The sequence below is a fragment of the Lepisma saccharinum genome, chromosome 17 (assembly GCF_977018435.1).
Source record: "Lepisma saccharinum chromosome 17, izLepSacc3.1, whole genome shotgun sequence".
Classification (NCBI taxonomy): domain Eukaryota; kingdom Metazoa; phylum Arthropoda; class Insecta; order Zygentoma; family Lepismatidae; genus Lepisma; species Lepisma saccharinum.
The window spans coordinates 41380551-41405863 of record NC_139245.1 but is presented as its reverse complement, the minus strand read 5'-3'; the positions used below and the strand labels follow the sequence as shown (position 1 = coordinate 41405863).

General features: G+C 38.4%; 1 protein-coding gene across 1 annotated transcript in view; it reads right to left on the bottom strand.

Moving 5' to 3' along the window:
- LOC146001693 (sodium channel protein Nach-like) overlaps window positions 1-25313 on the bottom strand; it is a 131662-nt gene that overhangs the window by 85776 nt on the left and 20573 nt on the right. The window contains exon 2 of the mRNA XM_083139347.1: window positions 24932-25129. Within this exon, the coding sequence (XP_082995473.1) occupies window positions 24932-25129 (198 nt within the window). The remainder of the gene's footprint in view (window positions 1-24931; window positions 25130-25313) is intronic.

Below are 25313 nucleotides of genomic sequence, written 5' to 3'. Positions count from 1 at the left end.
TTTATGTAAAAACCATTATGAGTTAATCCTTATATATTACTCTTTGTGACATAGTGCTGTATGATGTTTTTGTAACTGTTCTCAGTACTTTAAATAAATTGTATTATTATTATTTTGGTGGTTATTATTATTACTATTAATAATATTACGACTACTCCTACTACAATATATGTTTTCTTTAATTACAGTGCGCTCTCTTTCATTCGAATTATTGGATAATTCGAACAAAAGCACATTTCCCTTGAAACCCCTATCTAAAACAATGTTACAAATAACTACTTAATTCGAATTTTGAAGGATAAATTTGGATAATTCGAACAAAAGCACATTCCCATTGAAACCCTTATCAAAAACAATGTTACAAATGACTACTTAATTCGAATTTTGAAGGTTAAATTAGCATAATTCGAACAAAAGCACATTCCCCTTGAAACCCCTATCTAGAACAATGTTACAAATGGCTACTTAATTCGAATTTTGAAGGTTAAATTTGCATAATTCGAACAAAAGCACATTCCCTTGAAACCCCTATCTAGAACAATGTTACAAATGACTACTTAATTCGAATTTTGAAGGTTGAATTTGGATAATTCGAACAAAAGCACATTCCCTTCAATCTTCTATCTAAAACAATGTTACAAATGACTACTTAATTCGAATTTTGAAGGTTAAATTAGGATAATTCGAACAAAAGCACATTCCCCTTGAAACCCTATCTAAAACAATGTTACAAATGACTACTTAATTCGAATTTTGAAGGTTAAATTTGTATAATTCGAACAAAAGCACATTCCCCTTGAAACCCCTATCTAGAACAATGTTACAAATGACTACTTAATTCGAATTTTGAAGGTTAAATTTGGATAATTCGAACAAAAGCACATTCCCTTCAATCTTCTATCTAAAACAATGTTACAAATGACTACTTAATTCGAATTTTGAAGGTTAAATTTGGATAATTCGAACAAAAGCACATTCCCCTTGACACCCCTATCTAAAACAATGTTACAAATGACTACTTAATTCGAATTTTGAAGGTTAAATTTGGATAATTCGAACAAAAGCACATTCCCCTTGAAACCCCTATCTAGAACAATGTTACAAATGACTACTTAATTCGAATTTTGAAGGTTAAATTTGGATAATTCGAACAAAAGCACATTCACCTTGAAACCCCTATGTAAAACAATGTTACAAATGACTACTTAATTCGAATTTTGAAGGTTAAATTTTTATAATTCGAACAAAAGCACATTCCCCTTGAAACCCCTATCTAGAACAATGTTACAAATGACTACTTAATTCGAATTTTGAAGGTTAAATTTGGATAATTCGAACAAAAGCACATTCCCTTGAATCTTCTATCTAAAACAATGTTACAAATGACTACTTAATTCGAATTTTGAAGGTTAAATTTGGATAATTCGAACAAAAGCACATTCCCCTTGAAACCCCTATCTAAAACAATGTTACAAATGACTACTTAATTCGAATTTTGAAGGTTAAATTTGGATAATTCGAACAAAAGCACATTCCCCTTGAAACCCCTATCTAGAACAATGTTACAAATGACTACTTAATTCGAATTTTGAAGGTTAAATTTGGATAATTCGAACAAAAGCACATTCCCTTGAATCTTCTATCTAAAACAATGTTACAAATGACTACTTAATTCGAATTTTGAAGGTTAAATTTGGATAATTCGAACAAAAGCACATTCCCCTTGAAACCCCTATCTAGAACAATGTTACAAATGACTACTTAATTCGAATTTTGAAGGTTAAATTTGGATAATTCGAACAAAAGCACATTCCCTTGAATCTTCTATCTAAAACAATATTACAAATGACTACTTAATTCGAATTTTGAAGGTTTAAATTTTTATAATTCGAACAAAAGCACATTCCCCTTGAAACCCCTATCTAGAACAATGTTACAAATGACTACTTAATTCGAATTTTGAAGGTTGAATTTGGACAATTCGAACAAAAGCACATTCTCTTCAATCTTCTATCTAAAACAATGTTACAAATGACTACTTAATTCGAATTTTGAAGGTTAAATTTGGATAATTCGAACAAAAGCACATTCCCTTCAATCTTCTATCTAAAACAATGTTACAAATGACTACTTAATTCGAATTTTGAAGGTTAAATTTGTATAATTCGAACAAAAGCACATTCCCCTTGAAACCCCTATCTAGAACAATGTTACAAATGACTACTTAATTCGAATTTTGAAGGTTAAATTTGGATAATTCGAACAAAAGCACATTCCCTTGAATCTTCTATCTAAAACAATGTTACAAATGACTACTTAATTCGAATTTTGAAGATTAAATTGGGATAATTCGAAGTTAGGTTTCCAATAATTTAACATAAATCTTTCCAAGAAAGACCAAAGTGGTTGCTACATAAGAATTTGCAACAGATGATTTTATGTTTCATATGAAATACAGCACGTGTGTTGTTAACTTAGCTGCAATTAGCCTATGTTACATTTTATTTAGTTAATACAGCGTAGTGTAGTGTAATGTAGTGTAGTGTACTGTTCCTGGGTAGAGATATGGATAATACATAGCAGTTGTAAGGTAAGGTGTAAGACGTACTATTTGCGTAGGCTATTAATGCAGTTTTATGTTTAATACAGTGTGTTCTTTTGGTGTTTTTTTTATTATATTCTGTTTAATTCGAATTTTGGATAATTCGATTCTCTTTCGTAGCCCCTTGGAGTTCGAATTAAAAAGAGTTCACTGTAGATACATTTGTAATTTCTATATTCTATGAGTTTACGTGGGTTATTTTTTAAGTAAGATCCGTTTTGCAATAAAAACGAAGTAAGTAAATGTTTTTCAAAAAAACATTTATTTTCTGAATTTACATAAGTAGTGTAAGTTAGGCGTTTCAACGCAGTACTTAGTAGGTATCCTCTTTTTTTATCAATTGAAAATCAGTTTTTGACATATTTTGACAATTTTTTGTCGATGTTTTAGCGTTTAGCGATGTTTTTAGTACAAATTTTCACTGCAAATTTTTTTTCCCACTCGTACTTCGTAGGTATATCACGATCTTACGTGATACAACTTAACCTATCTTTTTTTCTTACGATTTTTTAATTTTTTTACGATCCTAAGTGATATAACTTAACCTATCATTTTTTTTATTTACGCACTGAACTAACCTACAAGGGACTCTGTTTGTTTTAATATTTCAGTATTTTAAGGTTTTCACAAATTTTATATAACCTAAAATGTGTTGGATGTTGATTTTTTTTTTTTAGTATGTGGCAATTTTTTTATGAATTTTAAAACTGTTCCGTCACCCTCTCGTTCTTCACGTCGTACACGAAGGACTTCTCTGCAATCAGGATGACGCTGCACACGGTATCCTCGGGCAATGGACTGTTGAACTCGCAAACGATCTTGATGTTGGTTCGATCGTTGATAGGAGTAAAAAGACAGTTCTACGCCAGAAAATGATGCGTTTTTTGCAACCTTAACGGAAAAATATCGTAAAGGCAAACGCGAAAGTGATAAGATAACTCTGTTTCCGGTCGCCATTTTGGATTTCCGAACATAGGTTCTATTCATATTTTACTCACGTATAGGTGTACGTGATGAATCCGCAAACAGATTTTTCCTAAGTCTTACCGTTTCCAAGATAACCCCACTTCCGGTCGCCATTTTGGATTTCCGAACATAGGTTCTATTCATATTTTACTCACGTATAGGTGTACATGATGTATCCCCAAACAGATTTTTCCTAAGTCTTACCGTTTCCAAGATAACCTCACTTCCGGTCGCCATTTTGGATTTCCGAGCATAGGTTCTATTCATATTTTACTCACGTATAGGCGTACATGACGAATCCGCAAACAGATTCTTGCTAAGTCTTACCGTTTCCAAGATAACCTCACTTCCGGTCGCCATTTTGGATTTCCGAGCATAGGTTCTATTCATATTTTACTCACGTATAGGTGTACATGATGAATCCTCAAACAGATTTTTCCTAAGTCTTACCGTTTCCAAGATAACCCCACTTCCGGTCGCCATTTTGGACTTCCGAACATATGTTCTATTCATACTTTTTGTCACGTATAGGTGTACATGATGAATCCACAAATAGATTTGTCCTAAGTCTTATCGTTTCCAAGATAACCCCACTTCCGGTCGCCATTTTGGATTTCCGAACATAGGTTCTATTCATATTTTTTCTCACGTATAGGTGTACATGATGAATCACCAAACAGATTTTTCCTAAGTCTTACCGTTTCCAAGATAATCCCACTTCCGGTCGCCATTTTGGATTTCCGAACATAGGTTCTATTCATACTTTTTCTCACGTATAGGCGTACATGACGAATCCGCAAACAGATTTTTTCTAAGTCTTACCGTTTCCAAGATAACCCCACTTCCGGTCGCTATTTTCGATTTCCGAACATAGGTTAGTAGATAGTATTTGTATGTCCCACAACAACCCTGATTTTTCGACCCCTCAGAAAATCGCATCGAAACCTCAAAATCTCACTTTCTCTCCACGTTCCGCGCCTCATTTATTGCGCTGACGATGTTTCACAGCGTAGAAAAGCCGTGATGAGTGAATTCACTTTCTCATCCTTCAAGGATGAGTGCACCTTATCGTAATTTTTTTCCAAGTCCCGGGGACCAAAATGTTTATATATATCGTGACCTTTGTAAACCTCTCTCTCTTGGGGGGGAAACGATGTGCCACACACACGCACACGCGCGTATGCCTCTCATTATTTTTTCCGTATTGTGACGCAAACCAAACAAATAATAATAATTGTTTTTTTTTTTTTTTTAGGATCCCCTGGCCCCTATATAACCTCGCCAGGGGTGCGTGGTGCCCAACCAAAAAAAAGTAAAAGGTTCTCTAACGGCTGCGGTTATAGATTACCACACCTCTATAGAGTTTCACGTGTTTTATTTTCTCAAAGGTCCTATGGGACACCTCTGTTTGTCAAAAATTCGAGATATTTGCAATTTAACGCAGGACTTAGAAAATTTTCGATTGATGAAAAAAAATTGGTTCTATGACGACCTATGTTTATTTTGGTATGGGTAGACAGAGGACACCGAGACTCGACCGACACACTAAACCCAACCTCTCTACGCGTACTCTACGTCACCAAAAAAGGTTAAAGGTTCCAAATAACAATAGTTAGAGTTTCGCCAATCTAGTAAAGTGGATTGGTTGAAATCTCCAAGACGTATTTTGCATTTTTTTTTCAAATATGAACACGTTAAAACTGAACTGTCTCGGATTTTTGAGTTTTGTATTCGCCCTGAGAAAATTCTATATAAAATAACATACCTGAAAATTATATTCACAGTAGATTGATTTTTTTTTGAGTTTTGTAATCACCTGAAGAAATTCTATATAAAATAACATACCTGAAAATTGTATTCACAGTAGATTGAATTCTTGAGTTTTTGTATTCGCACACAAGAAATTCTATATAAATAACATACCTGAAATTCTATTTACAGTAGATTGAATTTTTGAGTTTTGTAATCACTCCAAGAAATTCTATATAAAATAACATACCTGAAAATTGTATCGCTATATACTAGACTTTTTGATTTCTGTGATTTTGGAGAAAGCAACGGCATCCACTACCAGTTTCAATCGTAAAAATGATAAAACTGAATGTGTTACTTGTGGGAAGCTAATCTCAAGGAACAATTTATCGGTACACAGGGCAAGATGTAGCGAAACAGGTTCTAGAATTAATCGTTTGTTACCTTCTAAGTCTTGTGCTCGATGTGGAAAGATGATTAGCATTACAAATTTAAGTAAACACCTCAAAATTTGCAAACCATCGACCGGACAAGCATCGAAAAGGAAAATCGATAATGCAGATACGGAAGCTTCCACTTCCAAGCAAATTAAATTATCCAATGAACCCAAACCAATTAGATCTGCATTCAACAACCAACTCCAGGATTTTTCAATTAAGTCAGAACCAGGCCGTGACATCCTTAGTTTCTTGGATGAAACGAAAACACCTGTACTAAATATTTTAAAAGATAAACTTGAAAACAACTCTATAAAAGTATACGTTGTTCTGTTTTCTGAATACGAGAAAGTTGATGGCACAACGAGTATTTTTTATCATCGTACAAAAAACCAGACTCTTCATTTTGCTGACGTCGAAAATTTGGACAACTTCTATTATAAAGTTTCCAACGAGCTGGTTAAGAAACATGACGGTTTCGAGGCTAAAGGGTCGGGATGGTCTCTGTGTGGAAGTCCTCACACGTTAACCGTTTACGTGAACCGATTCTCACCTCTTCGCGCTTCCAGCTACGTTCCTCTTCCACCGAACATTCAACACAAGAGGGCCGTGTTAAATATACAGAACAGCGATAAAAAGTGTTTCCTTTGGTGTATATTGGCTGCACTGCATCCTGTTCATTGGTCAAATCATCCAGAACAGGTTTCTAATTACAAACAATACGAGACCGACTTTCAAAGTGTAATGTCTGGCATCGAATACCCGGTGACATTGTCGGATATAACAAAGTTCGAAAATCGTGCAGGAAAACGCATCGCTATTAATGTATATTCCTTCACGTCAGATAAATATCTCGTGCATCCCGTCAGGATAAGCGATATCGACGATGACGATGCTCGTGTAATAAATCTTCTTCTAATTTCAAACGAGGATGTTCATCACTACACGCTAATTCGTTCTCTATCACGTTTGGTCAAAAGTCAAACTACCAAGCATGAACATTGCATCGAAGTTTGTCCGAGATGCCTAACCACGTTCGACGATCAAAAACAACTCGATTATCGAAAATACACCGGACGTCAAATTGCTATCGAGAAACTTGCCGAACATAAAATTTACTGCGGCAACAACAGACCGGCTAGAATGTTGATGCCCGAAACGAACGAAGTCGAAGAATTCAAAATGCACAAGGCATTGTTGGAACATCCCGCAATCATCGTCGCAGATTTCGAGTCTTTCCTGAAACCACTCTCCTACTGCGAACCGGATCCTGAAATTTCCTCCACAACGCCGTACCAGCTTCATCAACCTAATAGTTTCGGCTATGTTGTTGTGCGACGTGATAAAATAAATGAAGCATATATATACCGCGGGCCAAATGTAATCGAACACTTCCTGGAAAAAATGGTGGAGGAGGTTGAGGTAATTGGTAGCGTACTGCTTACATCAAAACCGATGACACCTTTAACTGAAAATGAACTTCAAAATTACAATTCCACTGAGGTGTGTCCGGTATGTGATCAAAGTTTCACTGATGAGAACAAAAAAATATTCCACCACGATCATTTCAGCGGAAACTACGTAGGTGGAATTTGCAACACGTGCAATCTAAAAATCCAGAAACCTAAATTCATCCCCATATTCTTTCACAACGGAAGCGGATATGATTTTCACCACCTGGTGAGACATCTTGGCTACGATCCGAAACGTATAGGTGTCTTGGCCGAGAATGAAGAACGCTACATTAGTCTCAGCAAGCAAGTGTCGATTCCGGGAACGAAAACAACAATCGAGATGCGCTTCCTGGATTCGTATAGATTTCTCTCTGCAAGTCTGGATGCTTTAGCGAACAAACTCACCGAACGATCAATTTAAAATAACTAGAGCTAGTTTTCCCAACGTAGACGTAGAACTCGTTAGACGTAAAGGGATTTATCCTTACGAATATGTCAGTGATGGTTCTAAATTTAACGACGACGCTCTTCCACTTCCAAGAGAATTTTACAGCAGACTCAGAGAGAAAGGAATCACGGACGAAGAATACCAACACGCGCAACTCATGTGGGAGAAATTAGAATGTAGGACACTCGGAGACTACCACGATGCCTACTTAAAATTAGACGTGACGATACTCGCGGATGTTTTTCAAGCGTTCAGGAAAACGGCAACGAATATTTATAAATTAGATCCAGCGTATTTCTACAGTCTACCGGGATTAGCGTGGTCGGCAATGTTATTCCAGACAAAGGTCAAGCTGGAACTGATATCGGACGTTGACATGTTGCTATTTATCGAAAGAGGGATACGAGGTGGAATGGTGCAATGCGTACAGAGACATGCAAAAGCTAATAACGTACACATGAAAGAAGATTACGATTCAAATCGAGCATCGAATTACATCTTCTACGCCGACGTTAATAATCTCTACGGACATGCCATGGTTCAGAAACTTCCTTACGGGGGATTCGAATGGTTAGATCCCACTTCGATAGACATTATTCATTTCGACGATAGCGAGTGTGGTTTCTTCGCAGAGGTAGATCTCCAATTCTCCGATCACCTGCACGACACGTTTTCGGATTTGCCTCCGACTCCCGAAATCAAATGTCCACCCGACTCGGTTCAAGACAAGCTTTTGTTAACATTGGACCCTAAACAGAGATACGTCGTCCACTACAAGAATCTCCGGTTTTTGATTGGGAAGGGTGTTCAGATAGTAAATGTTAGAAGAATACTAAAGTTTAAACATTCCACGTGGTTAAGACCTTACATAGAAACTAACACACAACATAGAACAGCTGCCACTTCCGATTTAGACAAGGACTTCTTTAAATTAATGAACAATGCGGTGTACGGAAAGACCATGGAGAATGTTAGAAAGCACGTAGACGTGAAATTAATTTCCGATAAGAATAAATGTCGGAAGTGGATAGCCGATCCTAGATTCAAATCGAGAAAAATTTACAACGAGAATTTGGCACTTTTCAATCTAGATATAAAATTGATGAAATTCAGAAAACCAATTTACGTTGGCGCAACGGTTCTCGACTTGTCGAAACTTTACATGTTCGAATTTCATTACGACGTGATGAAACCCTTCTACAATGATAAAATATCACTTTTGTACACGGACACCGACAGCTTCATTTACAGCATACAAACACCTAACCTATACGAAGACATAAAAAATCCTTCCATGCTTGAGTATTTCGATACTTCTGCGTATCCTCAACCCAACAGATTTGGAATTCCATCTCGTAACAAAAAAGTCCTAGGTAAACTGAAAGATGAATGTAACGGTGATATTATTGTCGAGTTCGCGGGTTTGCGTTCGAAGATGTATGCCATGAGAACAGAGAGTAGCGTCACGAAGAAAGCAAAAGGTGTGGGCAAAAATACGGTGGAGAACAAACTCACCTTCCACGATTACATCGATTGCCTTTACTCACAATCGACGATACTAAGTATAGAACAAAGAATACAAAGTGTAGACCACGTGATTACAACAAACAAAGTTAGGAAGGTAGCATTAGATCCGCATGACGATAAAAGATGTATTTTGTCTTGTGGAATCCACACGTTGCCTTGGGGACACTATCGTTTTGAAATTAGTAAAAATTGTAGGCAATGCAAATGAAAAAAATGAACTTAAATAATTATAACTAAAATAAAAAAACTTTAACTATCTCACATACACAATAAATAACTAGCAAGGACAATGAATCACTTTGGTTTCCGAAAGCAAACAATGGAGACTGTACACCGCACGGCAGATCATGAATTTCTACCTTCCATGTTATCTAAACTCAACGGCCTGATTCATTGTCCTTGCTAGTTATTTATTGTGTATGTGAGATAGTTAAAGTTTTTTTATTTTAGTTATAGTTATTTAAGTTCATTTTTTTTCATTTGCATTGCCTACAATTTTTACTAATTTCAAAACGATAGTGTCCCCAAGGCAACGTGTGGATTCCACAAGACAAAATACATCTTTTATCGTCATGCGGATCTAATGCTACCTTCCTAACTTTGTTTGTTGTAATCACGTGGTCTACACTTTGGATTCTTTGTTCTATACTTAGTATCGTCGATTGTGAGTAAAGGCAATCGATGTAATCGTGGAAGGTGAGTTTGTTCTCCACCGTATTTTTGCCCACACCTTTTGCTTTCTTCGTGACGCTACTCTCTGTTCTCATGGCATACATCTTCGAACGCAAACCCGCGAACTCGACAATAATATCACCGTTACATTCATCTTTCAGTTTACCTAGGACTTTTTTGTTACGAGATGGAATTCCAAATCTGTTGGGTTGAGGATACGCAGAAGTATCGAAATACTCAAGCATGGAAGGATTTTTTATGTCTTCGTATAGGTTAGGTGTTTGTATGCTGTAAATGAAGCTGTCGGTGTCCGTGTACAAAAGTGATATTTTATCATTGTAGAAGGGTTTCATCACGTCGTAATGAAATTCGAACATGTAAAGTTTCGACAAGTCGAGAACCGTTGCGCCAACGTAAATTGGTTTTCTGAATTTCATCAATTTTATATCTAGATTGAAAAGTGCCAAATTCTCGTTGTAAATTTTTCTCGATTTGAATCTAGGATCGGCTATCCACTTCCGACATTTATTCTTATCGGAAATTAATTTCACGTCTACGTGCTTTCTAACATTCTCCATGGTCTTTCCGTACACCGCATTGTTCATTAATTTAAAGAAGTCCTTGTCTAAATCGGAAGTGGCAGCTGTTCTATGTTGTGTGTTAGTTTCTATGTAAGGTCTTAACCACGTGGAATGTTTAAACTTTAGTATTCTTCTAACATTTACTATCTGAACACCCTTCCCAATCAAAAACCGGAGATTCTTGTAGTGGACGACGTATCTCTGTTTAGGGTCCAATGTTAACAAAAGCTTGTCTTGAACCGAGTCGGGTGGACATTTGATTTCGGGAGTCGGAGGCAAATCCGAAAACGTGTCGTGCAGGTGATCGGAGAATTGGAGATCTACCTCTGCGAAGAAACCACACTCGCTATCGTCGAAATGAATAATGTCTATCGAAGTGGGATCTAACCATTCGAATCCCCCGTAAGGAAGTTTCTGAACCATGGCATGTCCGTAGAGATTATTAACGTCGGCGTAGAAGATGTAATTCGATGCTCGATTTGAATCGTAATCTTCTTTCATGTGTACGTTATTAGCTTTTGCATGTCTCTGTACGCATTGCACCATTCCACCTCGTATCCCTCTTTCGATAAATAGCAACATGTCAACGTCCGATATCAGTTCCAGCTTGACCTTTGTCTGGAATAACATTGCCGACCACGCTAATCCCGGTAGACTGTAGAAATACGCTGGATCTAATTTATAAATATTCGTTGCCGTTTTCCTGAACGCTTGAAAAACATCCGCGAGTATCGTCACGTCTAATTTTAAGTAGGCATCGTGGTAGTCTCCGAGTGTCCTACATTCTAATTTCTCCCACATGAGTTGCGCGTGTTGGTATTCTTCGTCCGTGATTCCTTTCTCTCTGAGTCTGCTGTAAAATTCTCTTGGAAGTGGAAGAGCGTCGTCGTTAAATTTAGAACCATCACTGACATATTCGTAAGGATAAATCCCTTTACGTCTAACGAGTTCTACGTCTACGTTGGGAAAACTAGCTCTAGTTATTTTAAATTGATCGTTCGGTGAGTTTGTTCGCTAAAGCATCCAGACTTGCAGAGAGAAATCTATACGAATCCAGGAAGCGCATCTCGATTGTTGTTTTCGTTCCCGGAATCGACACTTGCTTGCTGAGACTAATGTAGCGTTCTTCATTCTCGGCCAAGACACCTATACGTTTCGGATCGTAGCCAAGATGTCTCACCAGGTGGTGAAAATCATATCCGCTTCCGTTGTGAAAGAATATGGGGATGAATTAAGGTTTCTGGATTTTTAGATTGCACGTGTTGCAAATTCCACCTATGTAGTTTCCGCTGAAATGATCGTGGTGGAATATTTTTTTGTTCTCATCAGTGAAACTTTGATCACATACCGGACACACCTCAGTGGAATTGTAATTTTGAAGTTCATTTTCAGTTAAAGGTGTCATCGGTTTTGATGTAAGCAGTACGCTACCAATTACCTCAACCTCCTCTACCATTTTTTCCAGGAAGTGTTCGATTACATTTGGCCCGCGGTATATATATGCTTCATTTATTTTATCACGTCGCACAACAACATAGCCGAAACTATTAGGTTGATGAAGCTGGTACGGCGTTGTGGAGGAAATTTCAGGATCCGGTTCGCAGTAGGAGAGTGGTTTCAGGAAAGACTCGAAATCTGCGACGATGATTGCGGGATGTTCCAACAATGCCTTGTGCATTTTGAATTCTTCGACTTCGTTCGTTTCGGGCATCAACATTCTAGCCGGTCTGTTGTTGCCGCAGTAAATTTTATGTTCGGCAAGTTTCTCGATAGCAATTTGACGTCCGGTGTATTTTCGATAATCGAGTTGTTTTTGATCGTCGAACGTGGTTAGGCATCTCGGACAAACTTCGATGCAATGTTCATGCTTGGTAGTTTGACTTTTGACCAAACGTGATAGAGAACGAATTAGCGTGTAGTGATGAACATCCTCGTTTGAAATTAGAAGAAGATTTATTACACGAGCATCGTCATCGTCGATATCGCTTATCCTGACGGGATGCACGAGATATTTATCTGACGTGAAGGAATATACATTAATAGCGATGCGTTTTCCTGCACGATTTTCGAACTTTGTTATATCCGACAATGTCACCGGGTATTCGATGCCAGACATTACACTTTGAAAGTCGGTCTCGTATTGTTTGTAATTAGAAACCTGTTCTGGATAATTTGACCAATGAACAGGATGCAGTGCAGCCAATATACACCAAAGGAAACACTTTTTATCGCTGTTCTGTATATTTAACACGGCCCTCTTGTGTTGAATGTTCGGTGGAAGAGGAACGTAGCTGGAAGCGCGAAGAGGTGAGAATCGGTTCACGTAAACGGTTAACGTGTGAGGACTTCCACACAGAGACCATCCCGACCCTTTAGCCTCGAAACCGTCATGTTTCTTAACCAGCTCGTTGGAAACTTTATAATAGAAGTTGTCCAAATTTTCGACGTCAGCAAAATGAAGAGTCTGGTTTTTTGTACGATGATAAAAAATACTCGTTGTGCCATCAACTTTCTCGTATTCAGAAAACAGAACAACGTATACTTTTATAGAGTTGTTTTCAAGTTTATCTTTTAAAATATTTAGTACAGGTGTTTTCGTTTCATCCAAGAAACTAAGGATGTCACGGCCTGGTTCTGACTTAATTGAAAAATCCTGGAGTTGGTTGTTGAATGCAGATCTAATTGGTTTGGGTTCATTGGATAATTTAATTTGCTTGGAAGTGGAAGCTTCCGTATCTGCATTATCGATTTTCCTTTTCGATGCTTGTCCGGTCGATGGTTTGCAAATTTTGAGGTGTTTACTTAAATTTGTAATGCTAATCATCTTTCCACATCGAGCACAAGACTTAGAAGGTAACAAACGATTAATTCTAGAACCTGTTTCGCTACATCTTGCCCTGTGTACCGATAAATTGTTCCTTGAGATTAGCTTCCCACAAGTAACACATTCAGTTTTATCATTTTTACGATTGAAACTGGTAGTGGATGCCGTTGCTTTCTCCAAAATCACAGAAATCAAAAAGTCTAGTATATAGCGATACAATTTTCAGGTATGTTATTTTATATAGAATTTCTTGGAGTGATTACAAAACTCAAAAATTCAATCTACTGTAAATAGAATTTCAGGTATGTTATTTATATAGAATTTCTTGTGTGCGAATACAAAAACTCAAGAATTCAATCTACTGTGAATACAATTTTCAGGTATGTTATTTTATATAGAATTTCTTCAGGTGATTACAAAACTCAAAAAAAAATCAATCTACTGTGAATATAATTTTCAGGTATGTTATTTTATATAGAATTTTCTCAGGGCGAATACAAAACTCAAAAATCCGAGACAGTTCAGTTTTAACGTGTTCATATTTGAAAAAAAAATGCAAAATACGTCTTGGAGATTTCAACCAATCCACTTTACTAGATTGGCGAAACTCTAACTATTGTTATTTGGAACCTTTAACCTTTTTTGGTGACGTAGAGTACGCGTAGAGAGGTTGGGTTTAGTGTGTCGGTCGAGTCTCGGTGTCCTCTGTCTACCCATACCAAAATAAACATAGGTCGTCATAGAACCAATTTTTTTTCATCAATCGAAAATTTTCTAAGTCCTGCGTTAAATTGCAAATATCTCGAATTTTTGACAAACAGAGGTGTCCCATAGGACCTTTGAGAAAATAAAACACGTGAAACTCTATAGAGGTGTGGTAATCTATAACCGCAGCCGTTAGAGAACCTTTTACTTTTTTTTGGTTGGGCACCACGCACCCCTGGCGAGGTTATATAGGGGCCAGGGGATCCTAAAAAAAAAAAAAAAACAATTATTATTATTTGTTTGGTTTGCGTCACAATACGGAAAAAATAATGAGAGGCATACGCGCGTGTGCGTGTGTGGCACATCGTTTCCCCCCCAAGAGAGAGAGGTTTACAAAGGTCACGATATATATAAACATTTTGGTCCCCGGGACTTGGAAAAAAATTACGATAAGGTGCACTCATCCTTGAAGGATGAGAAAGTGAATTCACTCATCACGGCTTTTCTACGCTGTGAAACATCGTCAGCGCAATAAATGAGGCGCGGAACGTGGAGAGAAAGTGAGATTTTGAGGTTTCGATGCGATTTTCTGAGGGGTCGAAAAATCAGGGTTGTTGTGGGACATACAAATACTATCTACTAACCTATGTTCGGAAATCGAAAATAGCGACCGGAAGTGGGGTTATCTTGGAAACGGTAAGACTTAGAAAAAATCTGTTTGCGGATTCGTCACGTACGCCTATATGTAAGTAAAATATCAATAGAACCTATGTTCGGAAATCCAAAATGGCGACCGGAAGTGGGGTTATCTTGGAAACGGTAAGACTTAGGAAAAATCTGTTTGGTGATTCATCATGTACACCTATACGTGACAAAAAGTATGAATAGAACATATGTTCGGAAGTCCAAAATGGCGACCGGAAGTGGGGTTATCTTGGAAACGGTAAGACTTAGGAAAAATCTGTTTGAGGATTCATCATGTACACCTATACGTGAGTAAAATATGAATAGAACCTATGCTCGGAAATCCAAAATGGCGACCGGAAGTGAGGTTATCTTGGAAACGGTAAGACTTAGCAAGAATCTGTTTGCGGATTCGTCATGTACGCCTATACGTGAGTAAAATATGAATAGAACCTATGCTCGGAAATCCAAAATGGCGACCGGAAGTGAGGTTGTCTTGGAAACGGTAACACTTAGGAAAAATCTGTTTGGGGATACATCATGTACACCTATACGTGAGTAAAATATGAATAGAACCTATGTTCGGAAATCCAAAATGGCGACCGGAAGTGGGGTTATCTTGGAAACGGTAAGACTTAGGAAAAATCTGTTTGCGGATTCATCACGTACACCTATACGTGAGTAAAATATGAATAGAACCTATGTTCGGAAATCCAAAATGGCGACCGGAAACAGAGTTATCTTATCACTTTCGCGTTTGCCTTTACGATATTTTTCCGTTAAGGTTGCAAAAAACGCATCATTTTCTGGCGTAGAACTGTCTTTTTACTCCTATCAACGATCGAACCAACATCAAGATCGTTTGCGAGTTCAACAGTCCATTGCCCGAGGATACCGTGTGCAGCGTCATCCTGATTGCAGAGAAGTCCTTCGTGTACGACGTGAAGAACGAGAGGGTGACGGAACAGTTTTAAAATTCATAAAAAAATTGCCACATACTAAAAAAAAAAATCAACATCCAACACATTTTAGGTTATATAAAATTTGTGAAAACCTTAAAATACTGAAATATTAAAACAAACAGAGTCCCTTGTAGGTTAGTTCAGTGCGTAAATAAAAAAAATGATAGGTTAAGTTATATCACTTAGGATCGTAAAAAAATTAAAAAATCGTAAGAAAAAAAGATAGGTTAAGTTGTATCACGTAAGATCGTGATATACCTACGAAGTACGAGTGGGAAAAAAAATTTGTAGTGAAAATTTGTACTAAAAACATCGCTAAACGTTAAAACATCGACAAAAAATTGTCAAAATATGTCAAAAACTGATTTTCAATTGATAAAAAAAGAGGATACCTACTAAGTACTGCGTTGAAACGCCTAACTTACACTACTTACATACACTTCTCTATTTTTCTACATAATCTCCTTGCCAGTTTAAACATTAATTGTAACAAACTATGAGTTTTTGGAAACCCTCCTCATAGAACTTTGCCGCCTGTGATGATAGCCAGTTAGTAATCGCTAGGCAAAAGGTCGGTTTGTGAATGCGGTTTGAAATTGCGCGTGGGAATGAATGCGCGCGCAGGTTCCCGGCATTCGTTGAGCAGCATCCGACGTCATTTGCATTCAGGGCGTCTGTCTGTACGCTTCGTAATGTTTAAGAAAATCGAGCGCCCTGCCAACTGTGAAATACGGTCAGTCATCCGATTCTTAACAGCAAGAAACATGACACCTGCGGATATTCATCGCCAGATATGTGACGTTTACGGAGACAATGCAATGAGTGACAGTAAAGTGCGAAAATGGGTTAGATTGTTCGAGTAAGGTCGGGAAAACGTCCATGACGAATCGCGCGCTGGTCGGCCATCTGTAATCACTGACGAGTTGGTTCAAGCAGTTGACACCCACATTCACACAGACAGGAAGGAGATTCAAAATTTCCAAGATTCGGAATTCCCACGAATGTCAAGGTCAGTTTTGTTTAAAATTGTGTCTGAGAACTTACAGTTCAAGAAATTGTGCTGTCGATGGGTTCCTAAACTGCTGAGTGAGGAACACAAAAAGAAAATATTGACAAGTGCTTTAACATTTTTGACCCTCTACAACGAGGAAGGTGATGAATTTTTTAGTCATATCGTCACAGGAGATGAGACATGGGTGGCCTACGTGAATCCTGAGTCGACAACAATCGATGGAGTGGCGACACACATCATAGCCGGTCAAAGTGAAAGCAAAACAGACACAGAACAGAGGCAGGGTGTTTTATTAGTGGACTTTTTGCCGCAAGGAACAACAATTAACTCAGCTTCCTACTGTGAGACCCTAAGAAAACTTCGTCGAGCAATCTAGAACAAACGGCGTGGAATGCTGTCAGCCGGAGTCGTACTGATTCATGACAATGCAAGGCCACATTCTGCGGTTCACACTCAAGATCTGATCGAATCTTTTGGCTGGGAGGTATTCGATCATCCGCCATACAGTCCAGACCTGGCGCCTAGCGACTACTGTTCAGCAAAGAAGATAAAACCCCCGGAAAATATGCGAACTAAAATCCCCTCCCACTTGTTTCTGTCCCGGTGAACGGCAGCAGACGAGAATTGGGGGGAAATCCTTCTTTTCCTCTGCTCTCAAATGGTACGCTGTTGCCACATTGCCTCACAGCTGTTCTCTGACAGATGGAATTCTGAGGGACCTACCGCAAAACGCGACGTTCAGGGTGGCGCGGTCATGGTTGAATAATTAATAACAATAAAATATATTGTCATGGTTGTGATTCTTACTATGCGATAGTAAATATTACCATCTAAGAAACAGATTTTATATTCAATTTTATTATTAATTATAATTATATCCTTAGAGACAGTGGTGGCGATTGGATGTCAAATAGATGAATAATTGAATACTTATAGAATAACAAAAATGATGTTACATGCAGTTGGAGAAAAGTAAGTTTCTGATTAATATCTTATGCATATTATTTTGAGTAGTATTGCACATAAATCTTCCTTGTAATGTGCTTCAAAGCCGTATGATCCCAATATAATCCTTGTCTTCCAACAAGTTCAGAGGAAATTATACAACAAATGCTAAACGAGTATTTTCATTATTTAATTTTCGTACTTAATAAGTCATCCGGGTGTGTGTGGGGAGCGAGGGGGGTCCGGACCCCCTAAACACGTCCTTCCTGTCCTTTGAAGCCGTATGATCCCAATACAAATCCTTGTCTTCCAATAAGTTCAGAGGAAATTATACAACAAATGCTAAACGAGTATATTATCATTATTTAATTTTCATATTTAACAAGTCTTTCGGGTGGGGAGGGGGGGTCCGGTCTCCCTAAATACATCCTTTCCGTTCTTCAAAGCCGTATGATCCCAATATAATCCTTGTCTTACAATAAGTTCAGAGGAAATTATATAACAACGCCTAAACGAATACATTTTTCATTATTTAATTTTAATACTTGATAAATCTTTCGGGGGTGGGGTCCGGACCCCCTGGATACCCCTCCCTAAATACGTCCTTGCCCTTTCTAATTTTGTTTATGAAAGTGTCCGACATTCGAACTGCAGCAGCCGCACGCTTTGTAGCTTGATTGACCGGAAACGTGTAACATCCTTCTCTGGCTTCGTTCTCAAAAAATTTAACAACATTCGAAATCACCTCTCGGCTCTCACCATGTACGGTCTTGCCCTTCATTTCGGTACAAACAACATACACAACAGACGCACTCGAACTCAATGACCTTTCGTCCATGTAAGTTTGGCAACATTGAAAGGGTGTCAGAAATCGAGCAGTCCTTGCTACCCCCCACCTCCCACCCGACCCCACCCTCGAACAAATAAGTTGCTCACAGGACAGCAGCGCCAGAGAGACTTTCTCATCTTTGCTGAGCAGTACCACCTCTTCCGCCATCTGAAGACCTTCCTGGTCGGCAAGCCTTTAGACACTGATGAAGTGAAAACGACCGTGAGGCGTTACAGGCGGCAGAGTTCTATGAGGAGGGTATCCAAAAACTCGTTGTTCGTTACGATAAATTTTCAAACCGGCAAGAAAATTATATAGAAAATTAGAGAAGTGTATGTAAATTCAGAAAATAAAATGTTTTTTTTAATAAAAAAAAAGTTACTTACTTCGTTGTTATTGCATAAAGGACCTTACTCAGGCCCGTAGCCAGGAATTCTTTGCAGGGGGGGCAAAGTCAATCCTAGAGGGGGCAAATTTTTAATACATTGCGTCACATTGGCAAATATAGCAGGGTACACAGAGGCATTTGCCCCGTCCCCAAAAGAGATAAGTAACAGAAAAGGGATGATATTTTGAAACTCAACGAATATAAAAAAAATCTTCGATCAACATTAAATAGCAATATTTCGATATGACCTTTCCAGACTGCTAAAGAATATAACGTTTAACATAAATAGGCTAATAGGGACTGTAACAGTTGGGCTGAAAAGTTCAGAGGCTAACATAGTTTTTTTGACAAAATTCGATTTTATTATTCAATATAGTTGCTTTCGAGGGCGATACAACGATTATAGCGGTCATACAATTTTTCGATGCCATTTTTATAGTACGATTTCTCTTTAGCCTCAAAATAGGCCTCAGTTTCGGCGATTACCTCTTCATCAGTGCTAAATTTCTTTTCAGCGAGCATTCTTTTAAGGTCTGCAAACAGGAAAAAGTCACTGGGGGCCAGATCTGGAGAATATGGTGGATGGGGAAGCAATTCGTAGTCTAATTCATATAATTTTGCCATCGTTTTCATTGATTTGTGACACGGTGCATTGTCTTGATGAAACAGCACTTTTTTCTTCTTCAAATGGGGCCGTTTTTTCGTGATTTCATCCTTTAAACGCTCCAACAACGCTATGTAATAATCGCTGTTGATGGTCTGGCCCTTTTTGAGGTAATCGATGAATATAATACCATGCGCATCCCAGAATACTGATGCCATAACCTTGCCAGCCGACTGTTGCGTCTTTCCACGCTTTGGATTCGGTTCATCACGTGCAGTCCACTCGGCTGACTGTCGATTGGACTCTGGAGTGTAGTTATGGAGCCATGTTTCATCCATTGTAATATATCGACGGAAAAATTCGTGTTTATTACGGTTGAATATCGCTAAACATTGTTCCGAATCATCAAAACGTTGTTGCTTTTGATCGATTGTGAGCACGCGCGGCACCCATTTTGCACACAGCTTTCGCATGTTCAAATATTCATGCACAATATGTCCAACACGTTCCTTTGATATTTTTAAAGTCTCAGATATCTCGATCAACTTCACTTTACGATCATTTAAAATTATTTTGTGGACTTTTTTGATGTTTTCGTCGGTAACAGCCTCTTTGGGGCGTCCACTGCGTGCATCGTCTTCGATGCTCATTTCGCCTCGTTTAAATTTAGCAAACCACTTCTCAACGGTTGATTTTCCTGGTGCAGAGTCCGAATAATATTTATCAAGCCAAGCCTTGGCTTCAACAGTATTTTTTTTCGCCAAAAAGCAATGTTTTATTAACACACAAAATTATTTTTTATCCATTTTTTCACAATAACAAAAGCTGTTTCACTCACAATGCTATATCTCACGAACTAATTATCCGGCAGCTGTGAAATTTATACACGTATCTTTTGAAGGTTAGTACTAAGTAAAAATCACATGGATTTAATTGTCGTAACGCCATCTATGAGTCAGCCTATGAACTTTTCAGCCCAACTGTTATGTACAGTGGGATCCACTAGTTTTGCTCGGCAAATTGTCCATGACTATTTTCATTAATTATTCTCAGACATCCTATGCGTTTTTAAGCGATGGATTTTTATGTATGCTGATGCAGAAGTTGTCGACACCTTGTTTAGAGTTTTATTTCTAATTATTGAAGCTTTTATTGGGTCAAATAAAGTGCACGAACATGGTGATGGACAATTTGCACGGTAATACTCATGGATCCCACTGTACTTGATATTTACAGGTCAATAATGTTAATGTTTGAGCCTGTCTGCAGAACTGATTAAGGGAGCCCTTCATAAATCATGCTTCATAATGAAATGATTCCCTCTAGTTTCCAGTATGAATGATTTTTACGCACAAGGGAATCTAACGAGAATCCAACAATTTGTTGTAAAAATTTGTAATATAGTTTTTTGTACTTGCTAAAACATGAAAACGTGGGTCCCTTAGTCCACCACGGAATCTATTTCCTTCAAAGGGGAGACTCTTGTATCACTACAGACAATGTTTGCCTACTGGTTACGTTAACCATTTTGCAAAATATTGTGTGAATTGTATTACATCATAGTTGAAATGCATGTTTTGCAATCCCTTGATTGATCAATGAGTTCTTGGATTACAGTGTCATCATTAATATTTCATTCATAAGTTTCATAGAAAGAAATTGTTTTAATAGGGCGCAAATAACTTTACAGGATGCCATGGCATAGATCGTTTGTCTCTCAGGGCCGACTCTCGCCGCCTCATAGCTATGGCTCTGAGCTTGGACTGTAAGAACAAAAGGGAATGCGAGCGAAGCGAGCAAGAAAATTTTACGAAATGTATTTTTTTTTGTATAAAATGTGAAATCGAGGGGGGGGGCAATTGCCCCTCTGTCCCCCTTGCAAGTGCCCTTTGCCGTCTGGAAGAAAAATGCAAGAAACACGTAAAAACTAATTCCATCATGAGTATCCAATTGTCCTGCTATTCTTATATTCTCCTAGTCTTGTTATTTTACTTCAATGTTTGCTTCCCCTAGAATGGATTTCCGTCCAAGGTGGGGGGGGGGGGCATTGCCCCCTGTGGTTGCGGCACTGTTTATGAGTGTATCTTCATCAATTTCACGTCATCACTCATTCTTACGATTAGCTACATGGCAGAAAAGCAAAGGAAAGTAACAAAAATCAAATATCCACTCCCTCCTCTCTCTACCACATGAATCACTATTATCAAAAGGTAGACTTGGGAAACAAAAAAATTAAGCAGTTCCAAGTTCATAACGACACATCCAAGAAAAACTTTCGAACACATTAGGCGCTTTTAATATAAGACTACTCAAAATGTCACAACTGTTCTAGATACTGGAAATTGCGAAATCATTTCCCGAAGTTTGAATCTGGAAGGGAATTTTCCCCCCAATCCTGGTACGACATTATAGGGAATCCCATACACCCTAATAATGATTGATTGATTGATTGATTTGGTGTTTTAAGTCCACTTTATGCACAGTAAGGCTAATCGGGACTGGACCTTCAGTTTAAAGTGGGATCCGAACCACTATGTGCCTCCACTGGGTATCGAACCCGGGACCCCTTGATTACAAGGCGACAACGCTACCACTATGCCATCGGGAAGGCCTATATACACCCTAATAAATCACAAAATCAATAAGTGTCTTTACGTTGCTGGAGTAACACATGATATAATTGTAAAGATTAGTGAGAATTCTAGGTTGGAATGTGTACTGCACTTTTCACAGGGGGGGCAAGGCAGGCTCTCAGGGGGGGCAACTGCCCCCCCTGCCCCCCCTCTAGCTACGGGCCTGACCTTACTTAAAAAATAACCCTAATATATAGAATTTGCATAACTGGATATTTAATATATTAATTCATGTAGGACAAGAAGCTGTTTCATATAGTTAGATAATAAGTGTAAAATAGACTGTAAGGTTAAACGTAACCCTACTTCAATGATAATAATAATAATAATACTTAATAGTTGCTGTAACTTACTTCCTGTAAGTCACAGAAAACAATAGTTTTTGTTGCAAAATATTGCTACATTATTTCACCATTCGAATTTCAATAACTTTCCAGAAATTGAAATGGAATGGGGTTTCTCTGGCCCCGCCCTTGATTCTGCAACTGACAACCTCACCGAGCCGAGACAACAGCAGGCTGTCTTCCACTAAAGATTTAATGACCTTGGTCCGTGGCTTTTTTGGGTGTGTAGGAAGAAATTATGGTAAATTGAGAAAGGTTTAGGAAATTGTGTACGATGGCTCAACAAACGAGATAGGTTCAGTAAAAAAAAAACTATTTCCTGCCATAAATTTCCTCACGAACAAAATCTGGAAGGATAAATAAAAGATAGAGGATGGATCGTGGCATGGTTGTAAAAAGCTTGTCGCTGTGTAACCATACTCCCTTTTATTTTAAACATTTCCGCTGGTGAAGTAAAAATAAGATTTGGACCTAATTTTGCTTCTATTTCCTGAAAACATATCCCTTTGAATTAATTTCCCTATCCCAGAGACTCACGTTTGCAGATTATGCTATATTTACCATCATGCCAAAAGCAGGGTGCTAGGTGCCAACAATGATCAAATTGTGCTAGGTTTAGTACCATGTTGCTGGGGTTTGCATCACTGATTGAGGAAACCCTCGATGCTTCTTCGCTGGATGCTTTAAAACCGCAACCTTCAACCTGCCCCTTTTCCACTTCCCACCCATTTGTTTGTAGCGATACCAGCGAGGTTCCTCAGGCGGGGCAGCAAAGCCTGTGTGTCCATCGTCTTTGGGCTGCGGCTGGAGCGAGCGAAAGCAGTCAACTCTTGACTATCTAACTTACTCTACAGGGTGGCTCAATAAGTCACTTAACACCCTCAGTACAAGGCCACTGCGGCATGGAATGTGAAAATGGCGATGACCAATCATTGCCTGGCCAAGGGGGAACCACATTGACGCCACCCACACGGTCGGCGGCCATCTTGAATTCAACTTCAGAATTTTAAATGGGAAGGGGGTAGTGCGACATATCAAAAATCAAAATGGGCTAGAATTTCACGATAAATGCAATGGTGAAGGGTTTTTCGACGTATCTTTAACCAGTAAAAAGTTATGACTGAATTCTTGTACCAATTTGCTACTTTTCGAGGTGTTAGAAAAATGCCTTAAAATTTGTTTAGCGCATCGGTAATGCATCGAGATCAAAGTGACGTCTATGGAGAGACGTTCGCATGCCATTGCACACGATTTTAATCGGATACATCCATGAAGAGCTGCGCATTATGAATGGTTGTCGCGAACAATTTACAGTGTGACGCTTCCATTGAATTAAAATTCCTTCACAGTGAAAAGGCTAATGTTTATGTTCATAAGGAAGTTTATAAACATAATATGTGACCCTTGTCATATGATAACTAACTTTGGACAAAAACTGGTTCATAACGTTCCCATAAGTGTTCTGGTGTTCTTCCCTATTGAAAAAACTCTGTAAAAAGTACCTTCTTCCATAAGCAAGGATGAAAAAAACTGTTTATTTAACAAATCCAAGTAGCCCTAAGCATTTAAGGTTCCGTTGATGGAAAATTGACTAACCAATCGTGTTCCACACAGCACGCCACACCATTAACTTACCAACACTAACCATTCAGCTTTGATCTGTCGAAAATGGGTTATCAGATAAAAAGCATCGAATATTCTGTTTATGAACTTCCTTATGAACATAAACATTAGCCTTGTCACTGTGAAGGACTTTTAATTCAATGGAAGCGTCACACTGTAAATTGTTTGCGACAACCATTCATAATGCGCAGCTCTTCATGGATGTATCCGATTAAAATCGTGTGCAATGGCATGCGAACGTCTCTCCATAGACGTCACTTTTATCTCGATGCATTACCGATGCGCTAAACAAATTTTAAGGCATTTTTCTAACACCTCGAAAAGTAGCAAATTGGTACAAGAATTCAGTCATAACTTTTTACTGGTTAAAGATACGTCGAAAAACCCTTCACCATTGCATTTATCGTGAAATTCTAGCCCATTTTGATTTTTGATATGTCGCACTACCCCCTTCCCATTTAAAATTCTGAAGTTGAATTCAAGATGGCGGACATCAAGATGGCCGCCGACCGTGTGGGTGGCGTCAATGTGGTTCCCCCTTGGCCAGGCAATGATTGGTCATCGCCATTTTCACATTCCATGCCGCAGTGGCCTTGTACTGAGGGTGTTAAGTGACTTATTGAGCCACCCTGTATTGTACGTACATTGAGCTCATAATTTTATAACGCGCATTATTATTAAACTCCTAAAAAGTAGAGAACTGGAAGCAAGTAGAAATGAACTGTAGGAAGTTCCTCACTTCCTACATGGAGGAATCGTCCCTGCCTTTGTTAGAATCAATATTCTAAGGTTCCGATACTTAAAATCGCAAGGCAATAGTTTAATTTACTGACTGACTGGTAACATATACAAATGTGCATCCCAAGAGCCACTGAGCCCGGCCTTTGCTGCCCACCCCCTTAATCAGAGGGTCTATGGTATTGTGATAATGGTACTCACGAGTCCATATTCTCTGACACGGAGTCTTCAGATCCTCTCTGGCAGATGGTGACTGAGGGGAAGTTGGTGTCCCATTGCAAGTAATCGTCGGTGTCCACGGTGAAACTGATGGCGTTGTTCTGGAAGTTGTCCCAGGTGCCAAGGAAAAGTTTGTACGTCGCGAAGAAGCAAAAGGCAGAACACCCGATCCAATACAACCTGCAAGAAAAATCCTCAATTACGGTTCTGCGCAATCATAATTCAACTTCGGTAGAAAGCCGAAAATAAAATGATTTGCAACCAGTAATAACCTATGGTTGATAGCGATGATGATGTTAGAGGCATTTCTTTCTAAGATACCACGTAAATAGTGATGAAGTTATAGTACAGATACGTTGATCTG